Source organism: Sander vitreus, chromosome 21, assembly GCF_031162955.1.
Source record: "Sander vitreus isolate 19-12246 chromosome 21, sanVit1, whole genome shotgun sequence".
Classification (NCBI taxonomy): Eukaryota; Metazoa; Chordata; class Actinopteri; order Perciformes; family Percidae; genus Sander; species Sander vitreus.
The window spans coordinates 7,690,446-7,715,779 of record NC_135875.1 but is presented as its reverse complement, the minus strand read 5'-3'; the positions used below and the strand labels follow the sequence as shown (position 1 = coordinate 7,715,779).

Sequence of the window (25,334 nt, the reverse complement as noted above, 5' to 3'; positions counted from 1 at the left end):
TGAGGGGAAATTCCATTTCATACAAAGCAACAGGCAATTCTTGTCTCTGCCAGTCATTGACGTGTGTCTGTGTATTACTCCTCTGTCAATCAGCTGCACCCACTAGAGCCTTCCTCCTTTTTAGGGGTTGGCTTTTTTCCAGCTTCACTTTGTATACGGTTGTATTTATTTACACATAATTTATTTTTTTACTCTTATATGCAAGAAAAATCTGCTCTTAAAATGAGTTTATTCAACATATCTCTCTAGCTCTTTAACCTGAGAAATATTGCCATCAAGTTCTTTATTTTTTGGAAAAAAGGATGTCTTTTATTGAAAACTAGCATGTTTCAGATGGGAGTCTGGCTATTATGGTTCAGAGTGTGTTAAATCTGATTAAAGCAGAATTACACTCCAACTCCAAGGTCAAACCTCATCGTCCCGACAATTAAAATTCACTTTACAACCACTGATAGCGATGCTAATGACCACATGAGAAGGGAGGCTCCTTAATCAGTAGAAATATTCCTCTCATGCTCCCCCCTGTTTCAGGAGACATGGGGCCTCTCTTCATTTGCAGTGTGATGGCTGTGTTGCAGGGGGTGTCCCTGCCGGCTGAAGATGACGGCTGCAGAGAGGCAGTGGAGTGACTGACGACTCCGAGATAGTCCGTCTGTCAGACAGAGTGATGGCTGGGAGACACTCGCTGACAGATGAGGCGAGACGAGAAGAAATAAGAGGAGAGGAGGGTGAGAAGGGAAGCCTGGCAGCTTTGTTTTTCAATCCGGGGAGATGCAGGAGGTGGGGACAGCAGAAAGAAAAACAAATTCTGTGGTGCTCGAGTGGCGGTTGTGTTACTTGTGGATGATCAGGAGCCACCTATACTTGTTAATGATGTTTTCAAGAGGGATCAAAGACCGAAAATATGCTTCATTAAGTTCCATTAAGCTTCTATTCATCCGATGTTGTTGAATGATATCAAAGATGGACTGCAGCCAGTGTGAAAGCTCTCACCCTGGGCCGACATAATGAACGGCCTAATCAGACAAGTCTGTAATCAGCCGAGTATCTTAATTAGGCTTGGGAGGGTTGCAGAAGAGCAGCGCTCCACCTGGCCTCAGTCAGTTACACTTTGACTGGGAGGGAGAAAATGTATTGATAACACATTTTAATTATAGGCTTGAACACAGATGGGTTTTTCCTAAACACTGACATTATATATCACTGATGTTATTTTTTTTGTAAAGGAAAATATCCATTAGCTGCTTTTTTTAGCCGTGCTAGTGGAGTGGCTCTAGGGATGGCAATGTTGGTGTGATGTTGAATTATTTTGAATGAAATGTTTAAACAACTATTGGATGGATTGTCATAAAATGTGGCACATACATCCATGGCGCCCAGAGCCTAATCCTAATGACTTTGGTGATCCCCTCCTACAGGTGCCATGAGGGTAACATTTGTGGTTTTGAGTGAAATATCTTGACAACTATTGGATTGATTGCCACGAAATTGGGTGCAGAGATGATCATCCCCCTCAGGATGAATTGTAATTACTTCCATCATTTTTTCATCTAGCGCCATCAGTTCAGAGTTTGACCAAATGCATGCAAAACTACTGACATCCCCATAAGCCTCAGCTGTACTTTGTGTTTAGTTGTAATGAGCAAATGTTAACACGCTAAACTGAGACGTTTATACCTGCAAAACATCAACATGTTGGTATTTAGTTAAAAGTGCTGCTGTGCCTAAGTAGGCCTACACAGAGGTGCTAGCTAGACTATCAGGCTACATCCACAGTACTACATATTCATTTTTAAACTGTGTTTTGAAAAAAACTAATCTTCGTCCACACAAGCGTGTAGGCTCTGAATCAGAAATGATCTCCGTCTATATTAACTAGAGATGCACCGATTACAACTTTCTAGGCCAATTCCGATTTCCGATTTTCTTTGAGTTAGGCCAGCCGATACCGATTTTAGCCGATTCCGATTTCATTTTTTCTAACCACTTTACAGCACACACATATTTATTTTCTATCTTTTCTTTAATAGAAAATGTTACATTTTGCATAGAACATTTTTTAAATCGATCGCTATAAAATAGAACTATATAAATGACTCCTGGTGTGGGAAATTCACACACATCTAAAGTGCAATGTTATGGAAAAAACATTTCCTTCTTTTCACATCCAATATCAACTAAAAAAATTTGATAAATTTAGCAAACTAAACTTCTGTATGTATGAAAACAGGGCAAACAGGTAATGGCAATAAAATAATATATAAATAACAAATAAAAATAAAATAAATATAGCCTTAATGCAGTCTAGATTTTTCTCAAAACACACACACACAGGCCTGTTTGAACGTCAACAGTAACGTTACCTGAAAACAGCGTGTAGTTTCCTTTTTTTAGGAAGTTTGCTTTATGTGTCATTGTGCATAAATATGAACAATGCCGTTGCTGTCAACAGGCTTATCTGCTAACATTAGCTACCGGTGGTTACCTCGGAACAATCCAGCAAATAGACGGTACCCTAGAGTGCCGTTACCTGAAACAGATGATTTAACGTCACCGCTCATTTTACAGTTTAACAACAAAACTAAACTCTTTAAATATTACTACGTTTTTAATGTTGGTTTTGAGCGGTATGCATCCCCACTAGCCTGGAAAGCGTAAACAGTAACGTTAATACAGAGTCTCATACACATACAGTTTTTTTTTGTTTACAGCGTCTCAGGTCAGTGTGCCCAACGCTATTTTCCGATAAACTGTAGCTGTCATATTTCACGGGACCCGCATGAGTGCTTTCATGTTCCAGTTTTTCAGCCTCAGAGGGGAGAGAGAGAGAGCGGCTGACTGTTCGAGCCGTGTATAATTATGACTGTATGACATTTCATAAAAAGCTGATTGAGCGGCAGTGCGCCGCTGCTACGTGCATACAGCGGAAACCCTGCATGTGCACGTGTGGTGCTGATGTTGCGCGATGTAAATCGTGCGGCACCCGAGTGCATTTGACCGGCATAAAAGCAGCATATGTCAGACTGACCGGCAGGTCGCCGGTGATGGCCGATGACGTGAAAATCGGCCAATTCCGGTCACCGGCCGGTCAATCGGTGCATCTCTAATATTAACACATCTAACAACGCATATCACATGACCATTCGCATACACGTGGTATGCGTGTGCAGTCGAAAATCATGGATGAATAAGTTAAAAATGAAGAAAAAACTTTGGAGAAAGGACAATGGCGAAAAGTAAGACCAGGGATTCATTTGCTTGGACTGACGACAGTCCCGCTTTATACAATATATGTAGTAGGGGGGCCCTGCTCCATCTCACTCATAGTTAAGGGGTCCTTGGCTTAAAAAACGTTGAAGACCCCTGATCTAGACTGCAACGCACCAGAGTTGTCGGACAAAATGTCTCCGTTTAAGGGTCTCGTAAACTTTGCAAAAGATAATGCGTTTTTAAACAAAAACGTACTAGTGTGGATGTAGCCTTAGTCTTGTTTTATTGGTTGACAGCAGTATGATTCTGCTAATTGTGGATATAATAATTTAAAAGAAGCCTAATATGAAGCAGGTTCCCTCCAAGCTAATTGTACGATTTGGTCCATGTTAAATTTGAACCTTGCACCGTGGAGAAGTTAAATAAATTAGCATGTTCTTAGCTGCCGAGCAGTCAATCATCCCAGTGTCGGGTAAAGTGCTTAGCCAGGGGTCACATGTGGTTTTCACTCTCAGGTCTGCCTCCTCCAGGACCAACACATCCTGGACATGAGCAGCATTGAGACACACATAGCATAAACCCCCTCTCACTGCTTCTCTCACTCTCCTCGTCTGCCCTTCACACATTCACTGAAGTCTTTTTCCTCCACTTAAAAACAATTGGTCCACTTTAGAACAGAACTCTGAATCTCTTCTTCAGTTTAAATGGAGAGTTTGTTTTTTGTGTTTAGGAGCCGCTGGCTTGAGCTCCAAACTCCTGGGGCCTGATTTATCAACAGTGCATAGAAATTGTTCTAAATTCTGTCTTACGAAAGAAATTTAGTATGTGCTTAAGTACCAAAAAAATCTGTATTTATCAAACGTGCGCAATCCAATCATATGCACATCAGTAAGTAATCAATCTTGATAAATCCCACCTGTTCTTAACGACCATACTCGTTCATGATTACATAGGCCACTCGCATTCAGAAACGCCTCCAATTAACCATATATGGTAACAATACATCACTTTATCAACTACGTGAATGTGTTTTTTCCCTCACTGCAATAATGGCAAAGAGAGCAAAGAAGAGGAACTTCTCAAACACAGAAATGGAGGTACTGGTAGATGAGGTTGGATCCAACCAACAAATATTGTTTGGTTCTCTCAGTCCAGGAGGTATTACAAAGAAAAGAAAAAAATGCTGCATGGGAGAAGGTCACGAATATCACGACACAAATCCAGCAGTACATTTTTGGGGAAGCAGTATCTACTTAGAAGCCCCTCTGTGCCCTCGCCAAGCAGATCAGAGCGATCTTTGAGCGCATTGTTTGCCAAGTCTTCCATTGCACTATATTTCAAACATTTGTCACAGCTGTCTTTCATAGGGTTTGACACCAATTAGGCAACTTTTCTGTTGAAAACTAGACAAATGACTAATTGGGTGTTTTCTAATAAAAGGAAACACAGGACATATGTGGATGTTGATTGCATAATGCATACTGTGACACTCTGAAATGCTTTTTATTTGTAGTATCGCTATTCTACCACTACATTCTGTTCGTAAGCATGGTCAGAGATGTGCTTAGATTTACACACATTCCTAAGTTTAAGTACAAGTTGGTAAATTCCACACTTTGCGTAGCAATGCTCTTACGCATTACATACACACACATCTGTGCATACGCACGGTTGATAAATGAGGCCCCTGGTGAGTCATAGGTACCAGGGAAACCTTGATACTTTAAACACATGCCTCAGCTCAGGTGTGTGCATCTTGCCAGCAACTGTTTGCTCTTTCTAATGTTGTATGTGCACGTTGTACACATCTATATGAAGTATATTTGAAAGGAACTTTTGATTTTGCATCAGACCCCTGAGGATGTGAGAGTTGTCTGAGGTGCACCCTGTCAGGGGAGCTGTAGTCATTTGGAAACAAAGTGATAGCCATGCTTACTAACACTGTCCTCACTCTTCAGCAGGATGACAGCAACACATACTATACTGTATTCCCATAGGCTGAGGGAAATAGAGAGTTGAGACTTTCACTGAAACAGACACCAAAAGCAGAAAAATGAGATGGAGAAAAAACGGGAGGTTGAAAAGAAAGCTCAAGGACCTTTTTGACGTTGTTTGACAAAGTCAGCTCTCTATTTTCACTTGTCTCCGTTGCTGCTGCTGCTACAGCTGCTACAGCCATCTTTTCTGTTTGCTTTGTGAGTGACTCATCTTACAATATGCAGCCTCTATCTTTGTCTTTCAATCTTTAACTGTTGTTTTTCTGGTTTTTCCTCTCACCAGCCGCTCGGAGCGCACTGCACACTTCCACAGATTTGGACTACTTAACACAAACAAGCAGCATGTATCTTTACACACGTACAAACACACAATCTTTTGTTCCATATGTCTGGAAAATTAACATCATACTATATAAATAAATTGTCAGATTTACACTCTAAAACTCTGAGTACTCAAATCTGAAATACATGATCAAGTATGGAGTCCTCAAGTATTTATCCTTCCCGCATCACCGTCCCCGTAATTGACTTCCTGGTGTTTCCTCCCACGGTGATAATCTCTAATCAACCATCTGCCGTGTCATCTCTGTGCGCCACCGCTCTGCCCTTCTCTCTGTGTCCCTTCACCATGTTCCCGCTTTCCCCCGTTGATAATGTCAAAACGCAATATTCCCTCAAAATAGCCATTAAACAAAACACAGCACGTGAAAACAAAGTCCACAATTAGTCCTTTCTGACACCATCTATGAGCCACTGTGTGTGTGTGTGTGTGTGTGTGTGTGTGTGTGTGTGTGTGTGTGTGTGTGTGTATAAAGGCCCTCCTGTGATGGACGTAATAGGCCAGGACAGATGGCCTCCTCTCCCACCAACCTGCCACTGCACACACACTTACATGCACACCCACGCCTGAAGCGCAGCCTCAGTGTTCGGTAGTGGTTGTTGTTGCATGTTCCAGTACTAGCCTTATTCTGTCGCTCAGAGCAGCAGGAGAGAGCTACATCTGTGCCACGTTTGCTTGTGATGCCGGTACAGAAATAGAAGTGAAGGAGCCGGCGTTTGAACCGACCGTTCTGCTCCCTGACATCCCTGAGTAAAAATAAGCTGTCTGGGACGTGGTGGGCTCTTTGGTGTTGCGTTTAACATCTGCTTGTCATAACTTGGTGCAGCACAGTGATGGGGCAACCACAGGTGTTTTGGCATTCAGCTGTGACTGGATGAAATTTCAATTCCACCGCTGGCATTGCAAGAGTGTGGGTGGTGATGGCACAGTGGATATGACACGTGCTTTTGGTGTGGGAGGTCTGGGTTCAATTCCCACTGTAATACATCAACCAATGTGTCCCTGAGCAAGACACTTAACCCATAGTTGCTCCAGAGGTGTGCGGCCTCTGACATATATAGTATAGCAATTGTGAGTCGCTTAGGATGAAAGCATCAGCTACATGACATGTAATGTAACAAGAGGTCGATTTTTTATTTCCCCGATCATTATAAAAAAAATTTTTTATTTTGATTAAAGTTTTGGCTTCTGAGAGGCTCCATGTGCTGGAATAGAAGGAAGAATCCACTGTAAAATACCGCAACACTGAAAACAAATAGCTATTGGTGATGCTGTTTCCATTGTGTCATACAGCAGAGAAAGAAATACCAATAAAACAAGGGAAAACGTCAACTTTTAGTTCCAGTCCCTCAGAATCAATTATGAGGAAAGGTATTTTTTGTTGTCATTCAAAAAAATAAAACAATCGAAATTACTAACATGAAGACATTTTGGAAAATAAAAAAACATTTTAGGGCTCAGTCGTTTTTTTTTTATAAACAATCTGCGTTTGAATTAAAAAACACTAATCCATTGTGTGTGTGAAAATGTTTATTGAGGTGAGCAACAGAACGACTCCATCGATGTAAAGCATCTTCATGGAGTACGTATTAAGATAGGTAATAATAGGACAGGATACCCAATTACAGTTTAGATGCTGGTGGTGGTGGAGTGAAGCGTGGTTGATGGAAACTTTCAGTTTAATTTCACTGGACATCCTGGAAGTCATGGCAGTGGTGGGTTGTGCAAAAGTTTGGAAAGATTATTGGTCATAAATGGTGATCTCAGAATTTTGAATGTGAGAACTTTGACAGCGTGGGAAAGCCGATGTGACAATCTAAATTAGAACAGGAGGAAATTACAGAAATTCACCCGCAGAGTAATAAAGGCCGAATGTAAAAGAAGTGTTTCTGCCAGACATGAATAATGCCATTATTGCTTGGAAAATCAAGCAATGTATTTGGCTATCACTATTGTTTGCTGCACCTACACAGAACCCAGATGTGATGGGGACAGGTTTCCACATATAGTATATCATTCATGCAAAATCACAAAGAAAACTGACTATTTCATTAAATTCCATGCCTTCAATATGGACTCCTTTGCAAAATGTAGGAAGCAATTTCCGAATGCCGTGGCTGCAATATAGAACATCTGTCATAGGATGATGTCAGGCTAACATGCAGTATGCCTTTAGTTTCTTTACTTATTTACGATGATGTTAGCGGGCCAACACAAAGCACTTGTCACTGTAATTGAATGAAATGAGCAGTGTTTAGATCAGCCCATCTACCCGCTATTTGGGTCAGTTCTGGGAAGATAAGGAGATGACATTAAAGATCGTGTTTTGTTTTTGAATTGCCTTTCTTAATGGACCCACGAGACAGGCTGCTAATGTCACTTTCCCCTGGCCTGTAAATCCAGACCCAAATCCGAAAGATTAAGGGTCTGGCAATGTAGTAATGAAAATGGCCCGACTCGAGGGGCGGCACCAAGCATGCATTTGAAAATCTCACTGCACGCAATTGGATAACACTACGACTAATCACAACAATACACGAGGTGACGGTTTTCGCTAAGCCCCATACGCTTAGATTTGATTCGAGCGCCGTCTTCTGTTCCTCTTTTAGATAAAAAGCCAAGTCTTGCATTGTAGCGGCCAAAGCCGTTTCAAACAACTGGTGTTCATCCGTAGCCATCTTGCAATGTTTACAATGTTTAATGACTTTGACGTCGCAGCGCTGTCGTCATCTGTTTAACTCACCTCTGGCCCGCCTATATTAGATACAACGATGTGATTGGTGCAGCTCGGCTACAAGGGCATAGTTAATGAGCATCATTACTGAATGCCAGAGTGACTCGCTGAGCAAATTCAAATTGTGCTCTCGCGAGAACTCTGGATTTCCAGGGTAACTTTCCCCTGGCTTCAGGTCTGAACAAGCTCTCCTCTCTGAGGTCGAGGCCTCCGCTGTCCCCCAGTAAGAATGGCACACAACACAGCCGAGTGGATCTGTCCAAACACTCACTTGCACTTGACTGAGACATTGATTGGTTAATGCTAATCCTAAAGTCTCTGCTGATGAGAGCTGTCATCGGCCTGTCACAAAAGTCCATAAGTTAGTATTTGGCAGTCTGCAAAGACAAAGAATCAGGGGTCCATAACTGCTTGATAATCAGACCTGTTTTATAAAAGTCAAGACGCAAAGCCCCAAGGAAGGATCTATCAAAGTGATTGTGTGTGTGTGTGTGTGTGTGTGTGTGTGTGTGTGTGTGTGTGTGTGTGTGTGTGTGTGTGTGTCCATACAGTACGTGACTGCAGATGTTGTGTCTCTGTTAAATTATGCCATAATATCCTGTGTGTCTGTGTTTGGCATTATATTTTGTGCTTTGTTTGTGTGCCCATATCAAGAGAGAGTGTGGGTTGTGAGTCAACACGGTGGATCATTGTTGTCTATCGAAAGGATGCTACAGGCTAAGAATAACTGAGGCCACAATAAAGAAATGACAAAAGCAGTAATTAGAGTCTCAGCGCCATGAAATCCTAATGCAATTACATGCAGTTGTTGCTGCAGAAATCAACAAGAGGATTAAAGTTTAAATGACTATTTTGCAAAGACAAGCAATAAAACAGTCTTCAGCTATGTTATCTGGGTTTGAGGGCATATAATGCAAAGTTATTTATACATTATTAATGAGTCTTATATTAAAAGTAATATATGCAGGCTTCCTGCACCTCCTATTACAGAGTGGAAGTGGAACTATTGATTAAACACTTTTTGTGTTTGATGCATCACGTGTTTGTGCAAAGACTGAGGCAACAGCTGCAAAAAAAGAGTATATTTTCTTGATAGCAGTGTGGCAATAAAATATTCTGTCTTTATATCCTGTTCCATATGTTCCATATATATATATATAGATGAGTTAAATATTCAATAAATAAGAAACATGAAATATAAAAATTGCAAAGTTGCAAAAAGAATAATTCTGTAAAATATGTGAACAAAATTGTCTTGTATTGTCTGAAAGTTTTAAGAAATTATAAAAAGTCCATCTCATTATTATGACATCTCATTTTATTTAACTTAAAAATACAAAAACTCACCTTTTCAGTGCTTGTGCACATCCATTTGGATATCTGGAGTGTATGTGTCTTTGAGTTGAATGAAAACATAAAATATTACAAAGTAACATCAATATATGTAATGTTTAACTTTGGTTCACGTTTTTTTATTTAATTGAGCAAGGAGATATGTCATTACTAGCTACCATTTTGGTTTGGATGAGGAGAAAGAGGCACAACTTGGAAAATGTGTTAAAAAAATCTTTTTTTAATCATCAAACAGACGGAACATTTCTTTCAGCCAGATGGTTAGAAAAGTCTTTTAGGATCCTGGAAATACCTTCAGAATTGCGGCAAGCGTTATTAAACAACCTTCTGGGGTTTTCCACAGATTGACAGATATATTTTTTTTTGAAAATCAGATGCTTGACTGGCAACACATGAGAGACACAAACTGGGAACCTACAAAAATGCTGTCAAATCTGTGCTCTTTTGTAGAATCTAGCGAATATGTTATGCATATTGTTTATATAACAGAATGAAACCAAACCAAACATCTACATCTTTTAGTATTCACTGCAATGCTTCTTTTTTCAGAGGTAGAGGCAGTTTATGTAATTCAAGCATGCACAGATTGCTTTTGGCCAAAGCCCTTACAAAAACAGCATGTTCACAGGACTCACTGCAGGAGTAGTGAAGGAGCTGCTGCTGCTGCTGCTGCTGCTGGCAGATAAAATCCTCTCTGACCTGACCTTTTAGCTCTGTTTTAACAAGTTTGAGCTTCTCACCTCTGGTTACTGTTTCTGGGCCTGACTCACAGGAAGAAAAAAAAACCCTCACCAGATCAAATGTCTTTTCATCACAGTAGTTTCTTGCCAAATAAATGTTAAACATTTTTGGTCTGATTTGAACATGCACCAATGCACTAATTATCTCCTATAATATGAATATTTAAGCCTAGTCCCTCTATAATGCTGTTTTCTTATGTAAATATGTTTTTGTGCCACTTTAACAAGTGCTCTGTGAACCAATTTTCCACCAGATCACATTAGTCAGGAATAGGTGTGTGAGCGTGCCTCTTGTCTACCTGTAAAAAATTCCAAAGCCTCATCTCTATCACATCAAATATTTAAGTGGCTCCCAGAGTAATAAAGTTAGGATTGATTAGAGGACGCGCCCCTGCGTTTGGACGCCTAGAGCGGGATGGAACCAATAAGAGAGGCAATTAGAGGATGAGAAATGAGAGAAAGATTGAGCGGGGGATACACTTGTGTCTGTATTTAACAAATTTACAGTCAAAGGGCAAGCGCTCAATTTAACATAGACACTATCACAAACCTTTCATATCAGCAAGGGCAAGTAAACCAATTAAATCTATGTAAATATCTGAGAATATCCACTGAGATGTAGCTTGTCATTATTAGATTCAGTCCATGTGTGTATGTTAGGCATGTGTGCAAAGTCACAAACTGGTGTTCAGTTTCTTTAATATTGTACAGAACAGTACAGTACAAAGACTACAAAGGTTTCTACAAAGCACATGCATGCCATCTAGTGTTAAACTCTAGAAATCAAGTTGGTTCAGACTCCGAGAGGCTGCACATGGCCACGTAAAAGTCAGACAGTGTGTAAGAGAGGAATAGAAAGAGAATATTGAGGATATATTTGCATGTTTGTTAGCTGATGTTCTTGTTTAAGAATAACTGGCTTACATCCACTGATTTTCCTCTGGCCTCTTTTTGGAAAAGAGTTATCTTTCTCAGGTCTGCCACGCCCCTGTGAGCGCCTGGATCACCCACACCTGAGTGTCTGGATCACCCAAACCTGAGCACCTGGATCACCCACACCTGAGTGTCTGGATCACCCACACCTGAGCGCCTGGATCACCCACACCTGTGCGCCTGGATCACCCACACCTGTGCGCCTGGATCACCCATACCTGAGTGCCTGGATCACCCATACCTGAGTGCCTGGATCACCTACACCTGAACTGCATCGTCAGTGGAGCTGTAGCCTATATTAACCCCAGAACGAGTGTTCCTTGCCTCTTGTCCACATAGCTGTTTGTTGGTTTGGTGCTGCTGTTAAATTTGTTATTGGTGAAAATGATTTTGTTTACCCTTTTTCTCTTGTTTTGTGGTCAGTTGGGAGCTTACTTGGTCTCATTTTTGCAAAGGTTTTGAGTAAACCTACATTCTGTCAACATCCTGTTAGCTGATGCAAGTCAAAGATAAATGTGAGACTAGGACCATTAGCCTGTGTCCTACAGTAGCTGGATGTCCTGCATTCCTACAACTTCCATAGTCCTGTTCCCTGGAGCCTGAAACCGATTTGAATCGGATTACTGAGCCCAGGCAGCCAAGCTTTTAGCAGATCCATCATACAGTATCATGCGTGGCATGTGGACGCAGTGCCCCTAGGGTTTCCAAACAAGTTATGGTGTAGGGTTGAAGAGGGAGTGAGATTTTTTTTTTTTTTTACTCACACCTCAAATAGGTATGTTGGAGTTTCATATTGTGCAAGAAGTTGTTTAAAATAAAAAGAAAAGTCTTCTGTGTTAATTGCTTGTGTATGTTCTTTTGTCGGTATGTAAGAAAATAGTTTTTTGTACCCTCAAATCCATCATTTGTGTGCATGAATTAAGAAAAATCTTTTTTGCATAAACAGATGTCAGTTATTACAAATTCAGCAAATTAGTTATTTGTGTGCTCACATTATTTACAAACTAACCCCTGACTACAATGACCTTGTTCGCCTGCTGTAAAGACACATGCACACATTAAAAGTCAAGGCATTTATTGTTTAAAGTGGGAGTCAAAGATCACGAAAATTGAGTGAGCCATAGTACAAAATGAAACACTTGCACTGTAGAAAAAAATGTGGATCATTATTGCTGCCTAGAAAAGAAATTCACAATTATTTCAAGCACTTGTGTACAAATCACAGCAAGGACATCATTCGAACATTCATTTTTTTAAGGTTTTCATGTTCTGAAAGTTTTTACTCATAGCGTTTTCCTTATTCCTGATTCAACTATTGAACAAAAAACAAACAGTACTGCATGGCATAGGATCCCATTATAGCTGAATCACTAAAATGAGCTGTGACTATTATTTTACATTAAGCAGGTGGTTATAGAAGTCAAAATGACAACAAACAGAGCAAAAATATAAGATAAAAGTCAACAGTAGTTGACATGAGACATTTAGTAGCATTTCATTAGAATTGTATTGAAAGGATAGCCCCTTGAGATGTAGCATCTCATTTTCGAGGGGGTCCTAAACACAAATAACGTAAATGTCCAAGAGGGCATTATGGTGTGTAAACATTCCCCTGGTGTTTTGGTGTGTAGCCTACCAATAATTGGTGGTGCAATTAGACAGGCTGTATAATCCCCTCAGAGTTTGATATAACTATAATACCAGATTATATTATATAGTATTTAAGCTGTCAGAGGAAAGTGTGGAACACGCGAGTCTTCAGACTTTTAGTTCGGGGAACATTCCTTGTAGAGAACTTGATCACCTTGTATAGATTTGAACAGCTTCCCAAGCTGGAGAACGGGAACCAACGAGTGTTCCGTTTGTTCCCGTGAAGGCTCCAGAAAGAGGAGGAGCAGCGCTGGAAAACCTCGATGTTGACCGCGTATTGACCCGGCGCCCATTGAGACACACACACCAGAGTCACAGAGGAGGCCAGACCACAGGTGTGAGGATAAACGCCATGAAAAACCGACTCTCCTGGCCTCACAGATGCACCCCTTTCCCAGACCATGCCAGCCTCCTCTGCCACTCCCATGCCACTGAGGTTACAGAGGGCCTGAAGGCACACTTCCTGCAGAGCCTCCGTCTCAGGGAAACGGAGCAGGATGGCAACAAGACAAGGCACTGCACCTCGACGTAGTAACAGTTCCTGCAGCTTAGCTGAAGGCGACAGAGGGAATTAGAGAGGCACAGAAAATAGACGATTGTGTAGCATTTTATATCACATTACTTTACATCACTGAAAAACTGTGACCTGATGTCAAACAATGTAAAATGCACAGTGGAACTTTGGCTTCAAGTCCTGTAAGGCAGTGGTTCTCAAACGTTTTACACCACGTACCGCTTCAGAAAATATTAGGCTCTCTAAGTACCGCCATTAATGCCCACGTTTGCAGTGTTTTTGAACCATTCATTTTACCTCTGCTTACTATCTTGCATCACAGCTCGTAACAAATCATGGATGTATGCGCATTGTATGAACGTAACTATGTAACTATGTAGCAAGCTAATTCCATCCGCGTACCAATAGAGGGAGCTTGCGTACACCAGTGGTTAGAGCTGAAGATCTTTGCCCGAACCCGACGGGACCCGACGGTCTTAATTTCTATCATTTTACACGGACTCGGGCTTGAGCTCCAGGTTGCGCAGTAAATGAGCAGTCCGGTAATGCATTTCGATTAGCGCGAAAATGGATGCTGAGGAAGTGAAACGGAGGCTGGCCTCTGGCGATTACGTTTTGGTTGCACCGGCAAAAATTTTGACCATGTGTATAATGAGAATAATGAGCCAGTGGGTTATGTGAAATGAAAAAGATGCGACATTCTGTTAAAGTACGACAGCAAAACGACAGGGAATTTGTCACTGATGAGGCATGTTGGCCTATTTAGAGTGCTGAGATGTTACGATGTCTTTGTTCCAACTTCCAAGTGGCCTATAGCCTACGTTAGTCATGAATTAATTATGTTTAAAAAATGTATAAATGACTCATTCTTGACAAAAGGCAAAAGAGCTGTGTCCGTGCGCACATTTGAATAATGTCGGGCTGTAAACTGGTTCGGGCTTTTAAAAAGCTGTCAATCAAAATGTACTTGATTGAAATGTACTAATTCTGTCGGGCTCGGGCCTTGTCGGGCCTAACTTTTAAGGCCCGATTATAGCTGTACCATTGGTACTTGTACCACAGTTTGAGAACCAGTGCTGTAGGGTATGGTCACATATGTATTACAATTAAACACATAATTACTTATTTCTGTTGATTGGTTTATTTTACTTACAGCTGTCATAGGACATGCGTGAGATGGCTCTTACAGCATGAAGGAGCAGTTCTTGGTCTGGACTGGTCAGCACAGACAGCAAAGCCGTAACCAAACCCGCGTCACTGAAACCTTTACGGACCACCGCTGACAGGAAACAATAAAAACAACGCAATGAATGAACGTAAAACTACACTGATAAAAAATACAAAGGATAAAGACAATGCAGCGGGCTTTAAGGGCAGCCAACAGAAAATGCACCTTTAGAGAATCTGGGGTTTGAATAAGAAACTATGTATAAATAAATGATCAATATCTGTGTCTTACATTCTTTGGCGAGTTCAGCTACCAGTTTTGCGGTCAGCAGAGTAAGGGGCCCCCTGCTCCTCAGAGACAGGGCCAGAATTGGCAAGATCCCACTGATCACTACCTGCTCATCAGCGCCTTTTGCTGGACACAAGCAGAGGTACACATGTAAACACAACACTGCTACAAATAACCAAATAATATAATATTAATAGGGCTGTCAAACGATACATTTTTTTTAATCGTGATTAATCGCTGAATTTCTATAGTTAATCGTAATCAATCACATGTTTTATCACATGATTAAAATTCTATTATTTTGCATTTTAGAACTGTTTTTAAGTACATATTAACAACGGAAAGCAATTCTTACCAGTGTATCTTGATGGGGAATCAAATGAATGCAAGGAAAGTTACTTTATGAACTTGACTTTTATTTGTTTATTATTTATTTACTGTAAACAAAAGAAAAATGTGTGAATCTGTCATTATTTCACAATTTCTCCAAGTACCTAACTAAAAAACTAAAAATCCCTATCCTTACCAGAGTCAATATAGTGTGCAGTAACTCCTAAATAATTGTGATTACTCACTGACGTCCAGTGATCACCGGTTAATGAGACAGCGTTTGCAGCAGTTCCAGTTGGGCTGCTTTCTCCGTGTCATACAGGCTGTGTCTGCGTGAAACTACTGTCCCCCTCGATGGCAATGTATAAGACGGGTCAGAACATGCCAACCGTAGTACGTCTTTAAAATCCGAGTCTTCTACGATGCTGACAGGTCTGCAGTTAGTTGCCACCCATTTCGCAAGAGCTGTAGTAATTTTTTTTGGATTTGGTTTCATCAACAGGTTGGCGAGTGCACTCTCCAAAATAGTGCTTTGCCTGAGCCTGCTAGCATCAACCTGAGTCACGTTAATTAGCTCGTAGGTGGTAGCTCAAGCTTGACGTGCTTCTGTGATATTTTAATTCGCATCGCGATTAACGCGTTAATGCTGACAGCCCTACATATTAATATAGTCTCTTTATGAAGCCAAAGCCAAAGGTTGGCTTGAAAGATGAAGTTGCATGAAGTATATCAAGTTGTTTTTAAAAAAAATCTTTTTATGATTTGTTCCTTTAATGGTACTGAATTGAATCTGTTGCAGCCTTACTTTCAATGTGATCTCTCTAACCCGTCTCTACCTCCTCTGCCTCTCTATGCCTCTGTTGCTCTCTTGCTAGGAGACACAAATACAGCTTAACATGTCCCGAGGACTTACATCTGTCATAGACCTGATCCTTTTATAGCCTCTCAACCCCTAGCTACCCATCCCTCACCGGTGTGGTTTTAATGCTACAGGTTTTATCGTTCCAAATGGGGAGCTGTTATGATATAGCTGCCACTATGAGTGGGAGGCATTATGTCTTAAGGTATATGTGTTAGAAAAGACATAAATAATGTAAACTGCATGTACGGCATCGACTGTCGGGCATTTTGCAATTCAAATCACATCAAATAAAAGACAACCCACCCTGAAACCTGTCATTATATGAAACCTAAACACATTTTGATATATTTAATGCTGTCCAGTGTTATAGCTGAGGCTTGATGGATAGCACAGCTTGAAATATATTTCATATTTTTAAAGAGTTTAAATAAACTCACTTCTTTCCTTAATGTTGATCAGCACTGTGTTCAGATGTGGTTTAAGTTCGTCTGCGATCAGTTCCAAACCAAGCACTCTGATAGAGCCTAAGGCATTGTTCAGGTTGTCTGTGGGAAGATGTGGGGAAACGGAGACATGTTAAGAGTCATAAAATGGGACACAAGTAAATGGCCAGCAGGTATGGATGATGTATAGAAGCATAGGAAACGTGAAAGTCGGATGAGAGAGAGCGGCTGCTCATAAATAAAAAAATCGGGAGGAAAGAATCCTGCAAGTAATTTGACTAATTGTGCAAAGGTACACTTGATTCCTGTGCATCCTATTTGCAAAACAACCAGATGTCAGCCACTGCTCTCTCTGGTTTAGACCAAATGACCAGGGTATCTGGTTCACTAACTGTCGAGGTAGCCAAATATAACTCTACTAACTACAGTATATTTGACTCTGGAACTCATTCTATTAAATTAATTTACTCATGGAAATCTATTAAAACATTTCTAAAGCTGAGTTACAGTACCAGTCTCGAGATAATAGATGCCTGCCAATGAGCTGCTGCCCACAACAATGCCATACTCAGCTTTACAGTAAGTGCTTTGGTCAAGGACCCTTCAGTAGTAAGCACTTTTCTAGTCCGATCGTCCCATCTTGTCTGTACAAATATTTAAAAAAAAACTCCAGTCTCCAACCCGATTCGTTTGAGTGGTCCTTCAATTAACTTATACAGAGATGTCACAAAGTGACACATGGTGGTCAGTAGTTGTAACCACTGTATTCACAGCCCTTACTTCAGCAAATCATTAACTATTAAGACAGAAGCATGTGGAGGCATATTGGGGGGCTGAACTAGAGTATATAAGTAGTTTTGCATGTCTTAGCCCATTTACTACAAAGCTAGATACTCTTACATCATGTTTGACACATGTCAGTGTAGTTTCTCTACCATTCCTGACAGCAATTGGTTTCCATGTTTCCAATTCCATATAAAGACCTATTAACTCTTGAAAATGGCTTAAATTGTGGAACGCATTCAAGTGAAAAGTAAATGCAGCACAATCAACCTTACTTAAACTGCATAACCACACAATGATAATGTAAATTGGCAAAAGTTAATGCAACATTGATGCTCACTGTGATGGACTACACAACTCAATTAAGTTTTGATAGATTGATTTGACTAATTGATTGTCATGCTGTTAACAAATAAAAAGGAAACAATGTTTGAGTAGAATGGTAGGGAAATTACATGAACAAATCATAAACTTTCAAGGATGCATTTGAAGATGTTCAGCAATAAAGTACTTACAGTACATGTTTATTTATTAGATTATTAATACGAGTTAAAAGTGTAACACTGGCATGGTCTTTAAAGAATTCATGACTGAAAGATCACAAGTTTGAGTTCCTTCACTAGCTGTGAAAATGTGTGCGAATGAATAACATTTCCTCCCACCAAAAACTACTATAAGACAGTTAACCCTTTATTGGCTAATAAAGCTGCTCACTGGCCAACAGTATTAAAGTCTGGTTGCACCAGCAGGTTCCATGTTTGAACAAGAAGCGTGAGCATTACTGAAACAAATGTGTAGCTTCTATGAATAAAATGTATAACTTAATAATTCAATAATATAATTTATAATATAATTGTATTTATAACCACATTAAGGTCCAAGCTAATATCAAGATCCAACATCTAACCAACTTCACGCTGTCGATCATCAACCATGATACTGTTCCACTCACCGTTTGGTGTGTAGGGTTGCAATCGACTGGATTTGTGTTTATCCTTGTGGGAACGTGCGTAAGTGTACATGAGTGGCACATTAGGGTGTCCCATTCTTCTCTGGTGGTGAAGCTTTCTCAGGTTGACACCTTCGTGCAGAATACACAGCACTTTATTGTTATTCTCCTTTTGTCAGATTTCTCTCTTTTAGTGCCAGTCTTTGGAGTCATTAGCTGTGGCTTTGAGGAAACCTACTTCAATACACTGCCTATTTAATCCCACTGCCGCACTTCCTTCCCATCCTGCACTGTTTGATTGTGCAAAAATAAAATAATTGTCTATTTTGTTTTGTAAACACCTGTACTTAGCTGGCTCTGTCCCCCTGTGTTAATACAGAGCAAATCCTCACTAAAGCTGTTCTCTCTCCTGTGTGTGTGTGTGTGTGTGTGTGTGTGTGTGTGTGTGTGTAAGGTATTAGCACTTAGCTTACTCAGCTGAGTGTATTCTTACCACCCTAAAATCTCCCACAATGCATTTCAGTTTCTAGTAAATCCGAGACAAAATAACAACACAGACGGGGACATCTGTTTTTATTCACAAGTGTATTATTAGATGGCTTTTTTCCCCCCGAAATGCAAAATGTTGAACAGAGTTGGACGGCAATGCTTCAGCCCGATGTCTCCATATAATTTCACTATTCTAAATGATCATTCTCGACATCATCACATGTTGAATGACCGAACATGATCTACCCCCGACCTCTGGACGCCCCTACTTCGCTCTGTGATTAGACAAATACTACAATGTTAGAGTCACTTAGAAAGATGTCCAAATTAAATATATGAAGCCATTCTCTCTTTTAACTCAATGATCTACACATTTAGGCACAGCTTGCTCCATTTCAGGACATCTATCACAAGACCATAACAGAATCAAAGTTATAAAAATGAAATCTTTATATTTTACTCAACTCTTGAGGTTCCAGTAAAATAGATTTTTTTCAACAATCTAGTACAGAACGATAGATGTTTGATTGGAAAACTAATAAATACAACAGGGAAACGAGAGACATTGTACCACCAGCAAAAAATATAATCCAGACCTCTGATATGATCTGTTCTACATTATGGGCTGTATATCTGTGCATGGACAGTGTTCAACATGTTTACATACATGGGGACTTTTGTCTGTTCACTGAAAACATAGCATAAAAAATAGCATATAATTGGATTCAGTTAGACTACACACATACGTCTACAAACCTGCTACTAAAGAAACAAGATTATTCACTCAAAGGAATAGTTTGGCATTTTGGAAAATGTGCTTTATAGCTTTCTTGCCAAGAGTTAGACGTGAAGATCGATACCATATACCGATATGTAGCAGCAGTCGGTTAGCTTAGCTTAGCATATAGACTGGAAACAGGGGTAAACAGTTAGTCTGGCTTTGTCTGAAGGCAACAAAATCGGCCTACCAGAACGTTTAACTCACCAATTAATGCATTATATCTTGTTAGTTAAATCTGTACAAAACTCAAACTCCAGCTTCATATTTACAGTATGGAGTGGTATCAATTAGAGATGGACGACTTTGACTAATATTGTGATTTGAGTCACGATATTGGAGGGAATGATATTTTTTGCATCATTCTCATTTTAATTGAAAAATGTATTGAAAATGATTATGGTGTGATTTTTTTTTTTTTTCAGCACATCTCTGCAGCACTACATAATACTTAATACAGATCAGAATGCTATTTTGACACATATGTTGCCTTAAACAAATATTGTGCCTCCTGCGATTTGGAAATTGCACTAATCCATATTGCTATTTTGATAAAAATTCAGATGAATTGTTCAGCCCCAGTATCAATCTCGTCAAGAAAGCTAATACGTGTATTTCCCAAAATGTCCAACTATTCCTTGAAGTTTGACTTAAAGATGGGACATTATCTGTTGATGCTGAGCTCACTGTGTGCAACTGTGATCTCCTTCACAGGAGCTAAACTTGTGCTTAGCTCTTGAGCTCGAATTCCATCGCTGAGTATGCCTTTGAAAGGGACTATAAATGGTTCTTGTGAGCAGCTGTCAAACAGTTCCTGCTGCATTGAGACCGCTGGAAACAGTCTCATATCCAACAGAAACCAGGGTAAGGACATTATTCTCCACATCGTCTGGCTTGCACTGCTCAGCTTGGGGTTCCATTGGAACAGCTGCTCCAGTGTCCTGCCTTATCTTCTTCCTGGCTCGGCCTCGCCCCTTGCCTTTTGAAATGGCCTTCCCTTGCTCTTTGACCCCTCCAGACACCTTGTGAGGGTTCTCGTTGTCAGTTGGGCGGGTTTTGCGGAGGCGCCTGCGGATGCGCCTCATTGGCGGACCAGAGTCAGCCGGATCTGATGCCGCGGCGCCAGACAGGATCCGAATCTGCTGCTCAATTACCATAATGATCATGTCCAGTGCAACGTCCAACATTCCCAGACCCAGACCGTGAGTGACGTTGTCAAACGCACCGCTGTTGACCGGGTCCTTGAAACATTTTCTCATATCCTCCAGGTGGTTCCTGAGAGAGAAAAAGAAAGTGTTATTACTCAGGTTTATCTAAGGTTCCTTAAGGCGCTGACACACCAACCCGATTATCGGCCGTCAGACAGTCTGGCGAGGTCGGTGACTCGAGTCTGTTTGGTGTGTTCCGTGCCGTCGTCAGTCGGAGGAGCCGTCGGCGTTCATTTTGGCCAGTGGGCAGTCGGACTCAATGACCAATCTGATTGGTGGAGTGCTAGCCTTTGACTAGCGAATCAGTACACGAGAAAACCGGAGAGCCTGAGAGCTGACAACGCCAGTATCTTCTTATAGCCATCGTATTTTCTTCCGTTCAGCGAGTAATGACAACAACGATCCTTCTTGACTACTATCAACACAGTCTGATGAAAACAATGACTGACGACAGCGTGCTCTGTGTTTACTAGGTCTAGAGAGATGTTCAGTCATTTCCGGTTTTCATTTTTTGGGCAACAATACAGATTAGCGCCGCCTGCTGTTATGGAGATGTATTACGTCTCACGCACGCGCAGAACGTACGCTCAAATCGGCGTCGCTTCGGTGTGTTCCGAGGCACTTTTTTGACCAACTCGGGGAGACGGGAGCCGACTGCTCAGTCCGACTGCCTTTTCTGCCTACGGTCGGCAGTCGGGTTGGTGTGTCAGAGCCTTTAGAAAAACAGGCTTGAAGGCCATGTTACAACAAGGACATACAGTACATACTTAGTTTCAATGATTTTGGACCAGTGTTGAACTGTGTTCGTCTCGGGGATGAGCTGTTTAGCCATGTTGCTGTAGTCGATGTAGTCATGGGAAAAGTCCTTCATATCGTCACACAAAGCTCTGGTGTCGCCTAAACACATTCACAAATGAAAACACAGTTTAGTCCCTTACAGATATTCATCGTCTCCAGAGGAAGAATTGTATAAACGTTTGTGATCCTCAGTGAAATATCTCGACAACGATTCAATGGATTTTCATGAAACTTAGTACAGATATGCGCGATGCCATAAGGATAAATCCTAATCGTTGTTGGTAAGGGCACGCTCACAGTTAGAGGAAGAATCATATTAACTTGTGAGATCTGCAGGCTTCCCTGTTGTGTCAAATTTATACAGTATATTCGTCCACACTAACACACATCCCTGTCACCTTCAGTGAGTTTGGAGAACGAGGAGGACACGGAGGTAGTTGTGCTTGGCGTGAGGCTGAGTACATTGAGTGACTCCAGAAGTGTTTTCTTGCTGGCTGGGCCTCTGCTGACCCGAGTGTAGGCTGCCAGGGAGCGCAGGGACATCTTCTCCGGGGCCTGCAGGCGCCGCTTGATTTCATCATACGAGATGAGATACTTTCCTGAAATAAGAGCAAGACAGGAAGAGGGGAATCAGCACAGCAGGGATTTAATAGCATTTGATCAAATCTGAATGTCAAATTTGCTTCTCAAATCCAAATTCCTTTTACGTTCACCAAATTTAAGTGACAAGTTTTAAATAACTTAACTTTTTTTTTTTTTTTTTAATTCAAGAACAAAGACTACACATTTGCTTTGAAGCTAAATGACTGCTGGTATTATCTTCAAACAACTGGCCACTTACGAGCCTTAGATCCTTTCATGTTGGGATCCAGGAGTGACGACACCTCTGCAAAAGGCATGTGGGTAGTGGACTCTGAATTTGTGCTTGAGTTTGGTGGTGGGTCCTGATTCTGGGACATAACCTCAGTCTGGACTGGGACAGAAACCTGCATCTGGGGCATCTGAATATGAGGCTGTATGGTGTGCATTTCCATCTGGTTCTGGTCCAGAGCTTGGCCTTGCACTTGAGGAAGGATCAATGTGTTTTCAGATAGACCCTGTAGCCCCATGCCCCCTTGTGCAACACTACCTGTTTGCTCTGAAGACACCTGAAAGATGCCCATTACTGGTTTCACCACTGTGAAAACCATGTTCCCCTGGGCATCCAGACCCACCACCCTAGCAGATGGGTCCATGTCTTCACTGATTTGTTAACTTTCTGTCTGAGGGAGGAGGCTCCAGAGGCTTCAATTATCAGATCACGTTACCCAAGAGGCCCATGTAGTGTTACACTATACTCCTATGTTCCTAAGTGGTTATGTTTATAGCTGACAAAAGGGGAGCGTAAGCTGACTATCTCTATGGTCAAGGTAAAACCTCCCACATTAAAACTGTTAGACCATTTCACTTTCTTTGTACAGTTTCATGAAGCTTATAATCTCTCACAGCAGCACCACAGCAGAGGGTTCATTCTGAAAAAAAGAAAGAAAAAAGAAAAATCATGGTTAGTACCAAAGGTTACGTTGTTTGTAACGGACTACACATTTAAAATCATTTGAAAGTTAAAACTCTGTTGACTTTATCATTTCTGGTACTAAATAATTACTGAATATCCTTAACAATGCTAACAGTACGCCTGTGGGAAAACCAAAAGTGCATTAAAAGATTTGATAATAATTGTTTGATCTGAAATATAATGACTATATATAATATATAATGATTGGGATATTTGGGGGGATAACATGTGTTCATTCTTAATTGTGTCTTTGGAAATTTACGGTAAAATATGGGTTTATATGGTGGACATTCACTTTATTGATGGTGCACAGCCACATGGCTGACATGAGCAGGTTCATAGCAACAGCTGCTGTCATTACACACACACACACTTCACATGTGTTGCGCGTGTCTTACACGGCTAAGGTAGTGTTCCTGAATATCTGACATCTTGTTTAAAAGATCAAACAAGGTGCTACATTGAAGCGATGAACACATTAATGCATCACTAATTATAATACAGTAATATAATATATTTTATTCTGAAATGGGGCCATTCTGCATTGAGTACTTCTATATGTTGGTACTTCAAGTATTGTTTGATGCTGATGCTTTTGTACTTTTACTTAAGAGTGTAAATGATGGACTTGTAACAGAGTTTTCTTACACTGTGGTGTTGCTACTTTTACTTAAAATATCTGAAAACTTCTTCCACCACTTCCATTAACATAACATGAGAAATAAGTAAAGTTTTAAACAAATAAGAATAAAGCAAGCATCATAATAGGTTCATGAGCCTAATATGAATTTCTTATCTTTCTTTGTTATCCTCTTTTTACTTCAATACTGCTTTTGAAAAAATAGGTCTTGAACTACATTGTTTGTGCATAAAGTGGGGGGGGATATGGTGAAATCTGCAGACTAAACACCAAACAATTCAGGCGCTCTTCATCTGTGGCAGTCAATACATCCCTAAAGTCCAAATTCAGCATTGACTTGTTCAACTTTGCATTTTGTCATAGTTTTACTTTTATTCATCGTTTTGAAAGAAACAGAAATCACAGGAGTGGGATTTGCTTGGTGCGTCTAAATGCAAAACCTACCCAGAATGCATTATTTCGCACAGCTTCAAAAACAAAGCAAATGAAAACCTGATTAGTTATTAATTAGTTTGTGGTTCCCAAACTTTTTCACATCTAGTACCCCTAAACTGACACAATTAGACCACAAACCCCCATCTGATAGGACCTTGTCCCACGGTTCCCTACCTGATAACATTTTTGCTTTTAGATGTTTTATTACAGAAAGTTAAAGAAACCCATGAGCAACATAGTCATACAATCTGTCATTGCGTTACTTATGGATGAAATGATTAATAAATGATTCCTTTTTGTTGGGGACCCCCTGGGGGTCCCCGGACCCCACTTTGAGAACCACTGGGTTAGACCCATGCAGTCAATGTTTAGCTAGACCTTACAAAAAGCTAAGCAAGCAATTCAGAAGGTCAAAGTTTTTGTGTCAACAAGCACTACTGTTGTCTGTCTGCTGGTCGTTACAGCTCAGCTGCTGCTGTGAGAAGAAACGCCTGTGATTGGACGAGATGTGGGGCAGCTCTTTATTTTAACTAAAATAACTGTTGTGTGGAAAGTGCCTATCCAAGTGTTCACAAAATAATTTTTAAATGGTTTAGGGATACGTGTGACGTATGAGCGAGTGATTAAACGGTCTGTCTCGCGCTCAGAATCGGCGGCTGATGTGCAAATACAAAACTTTCTACAATAACACTAAAGACAAGCTTTTCCCTCTCCAGCTGTCGTCTTAGAAACATATATACCATAGTGGCTAATTTTGACTTGTAGTTATATGAGAAACAGCGCTGCCTTTCATTACTAACTAACGACGCAAATTATATCAACAATGCTACATTTATCGTAACTAACATTCATCATGGCTGCCAGGCACGGTCGTTGCTGTTTTTCTTCTTCTTCTAAACAGCAGGCCTGAAACGTTGCACAAAATGAGTAAAACTGTACCGAATGGTTGCGGTTCTGGACGGGGCAGACCGAATTTAACCGCTAACCTTGGATGCAACTAGTGACGACTGTCCCACTCACCGAATTGCCGTCAGATTTTTCCTAAAAGGACACTGATCCTAGAACGGTCCGCGTCGAAGCCAGCGACATTTTTCCTTCTTCTCTGCTGTAGCTTCGGCGGGTTGCAAATCAGCTGTA

General features: G+C 40.8%; 2 protein-coding genes across 2 annotated transcripts; both read right to left on the bottom strand.

Moving 5' to 3' along the window:
* Positions 1-13,036: 13,036 nt before the first annotated feature.
* LOC144536242 (rap1 GTPase-GDP dissociation stimulator 1-A) lies at positions 13,037-18,367 on the bottom strand. Its single transcript, XM_078279274.1, has 5 exons — positions 18,298-18,367; positions 16,557-16,664; positions 14,931-15,053; positions 14,625-14,750; positions 13,037-13,509 (listed from the first exon to the last, which is right to left on the bottom strand). The coding sequence occupies exons 1-5, from the start codon at positions 18,365-18,367 to the stop codon at positions 13,037-13,039; spliced, it is 900 nt and encodes a 299-aa protein (XP_078135400.1).
* A 483-nt stretch (positions 18,368-18,850) lies between these two features.
* Positions 18,851-25,316, bottom strand: LOC144536224 (uncharacterized). Its single transcript, XM_078279248.1, has 5 exons — positions 25,218-25,316; positions 22,409-23,078; positions 21,966-22,166; positions 21,537-21,666; positions 18,851-20,836 (listed from the first exon to the last, which is right to left on the bottom strand). The coding sequence occupies exons 2-5, from the start codon at positions 22,800-22,802 to the stop codon at positions 20,365-20,367; spliced, it is 1,197 nt and encodes a 398-aa protein (XP_078135374.1). The 5' UTR covers positions 22,803-23,078; positions 25,218-25,316; the 3' UTR covers positions 18,851-20,364.
* Between the last annotated feature and the right edge of the window lie 18 nt (positions 25,317-25,334).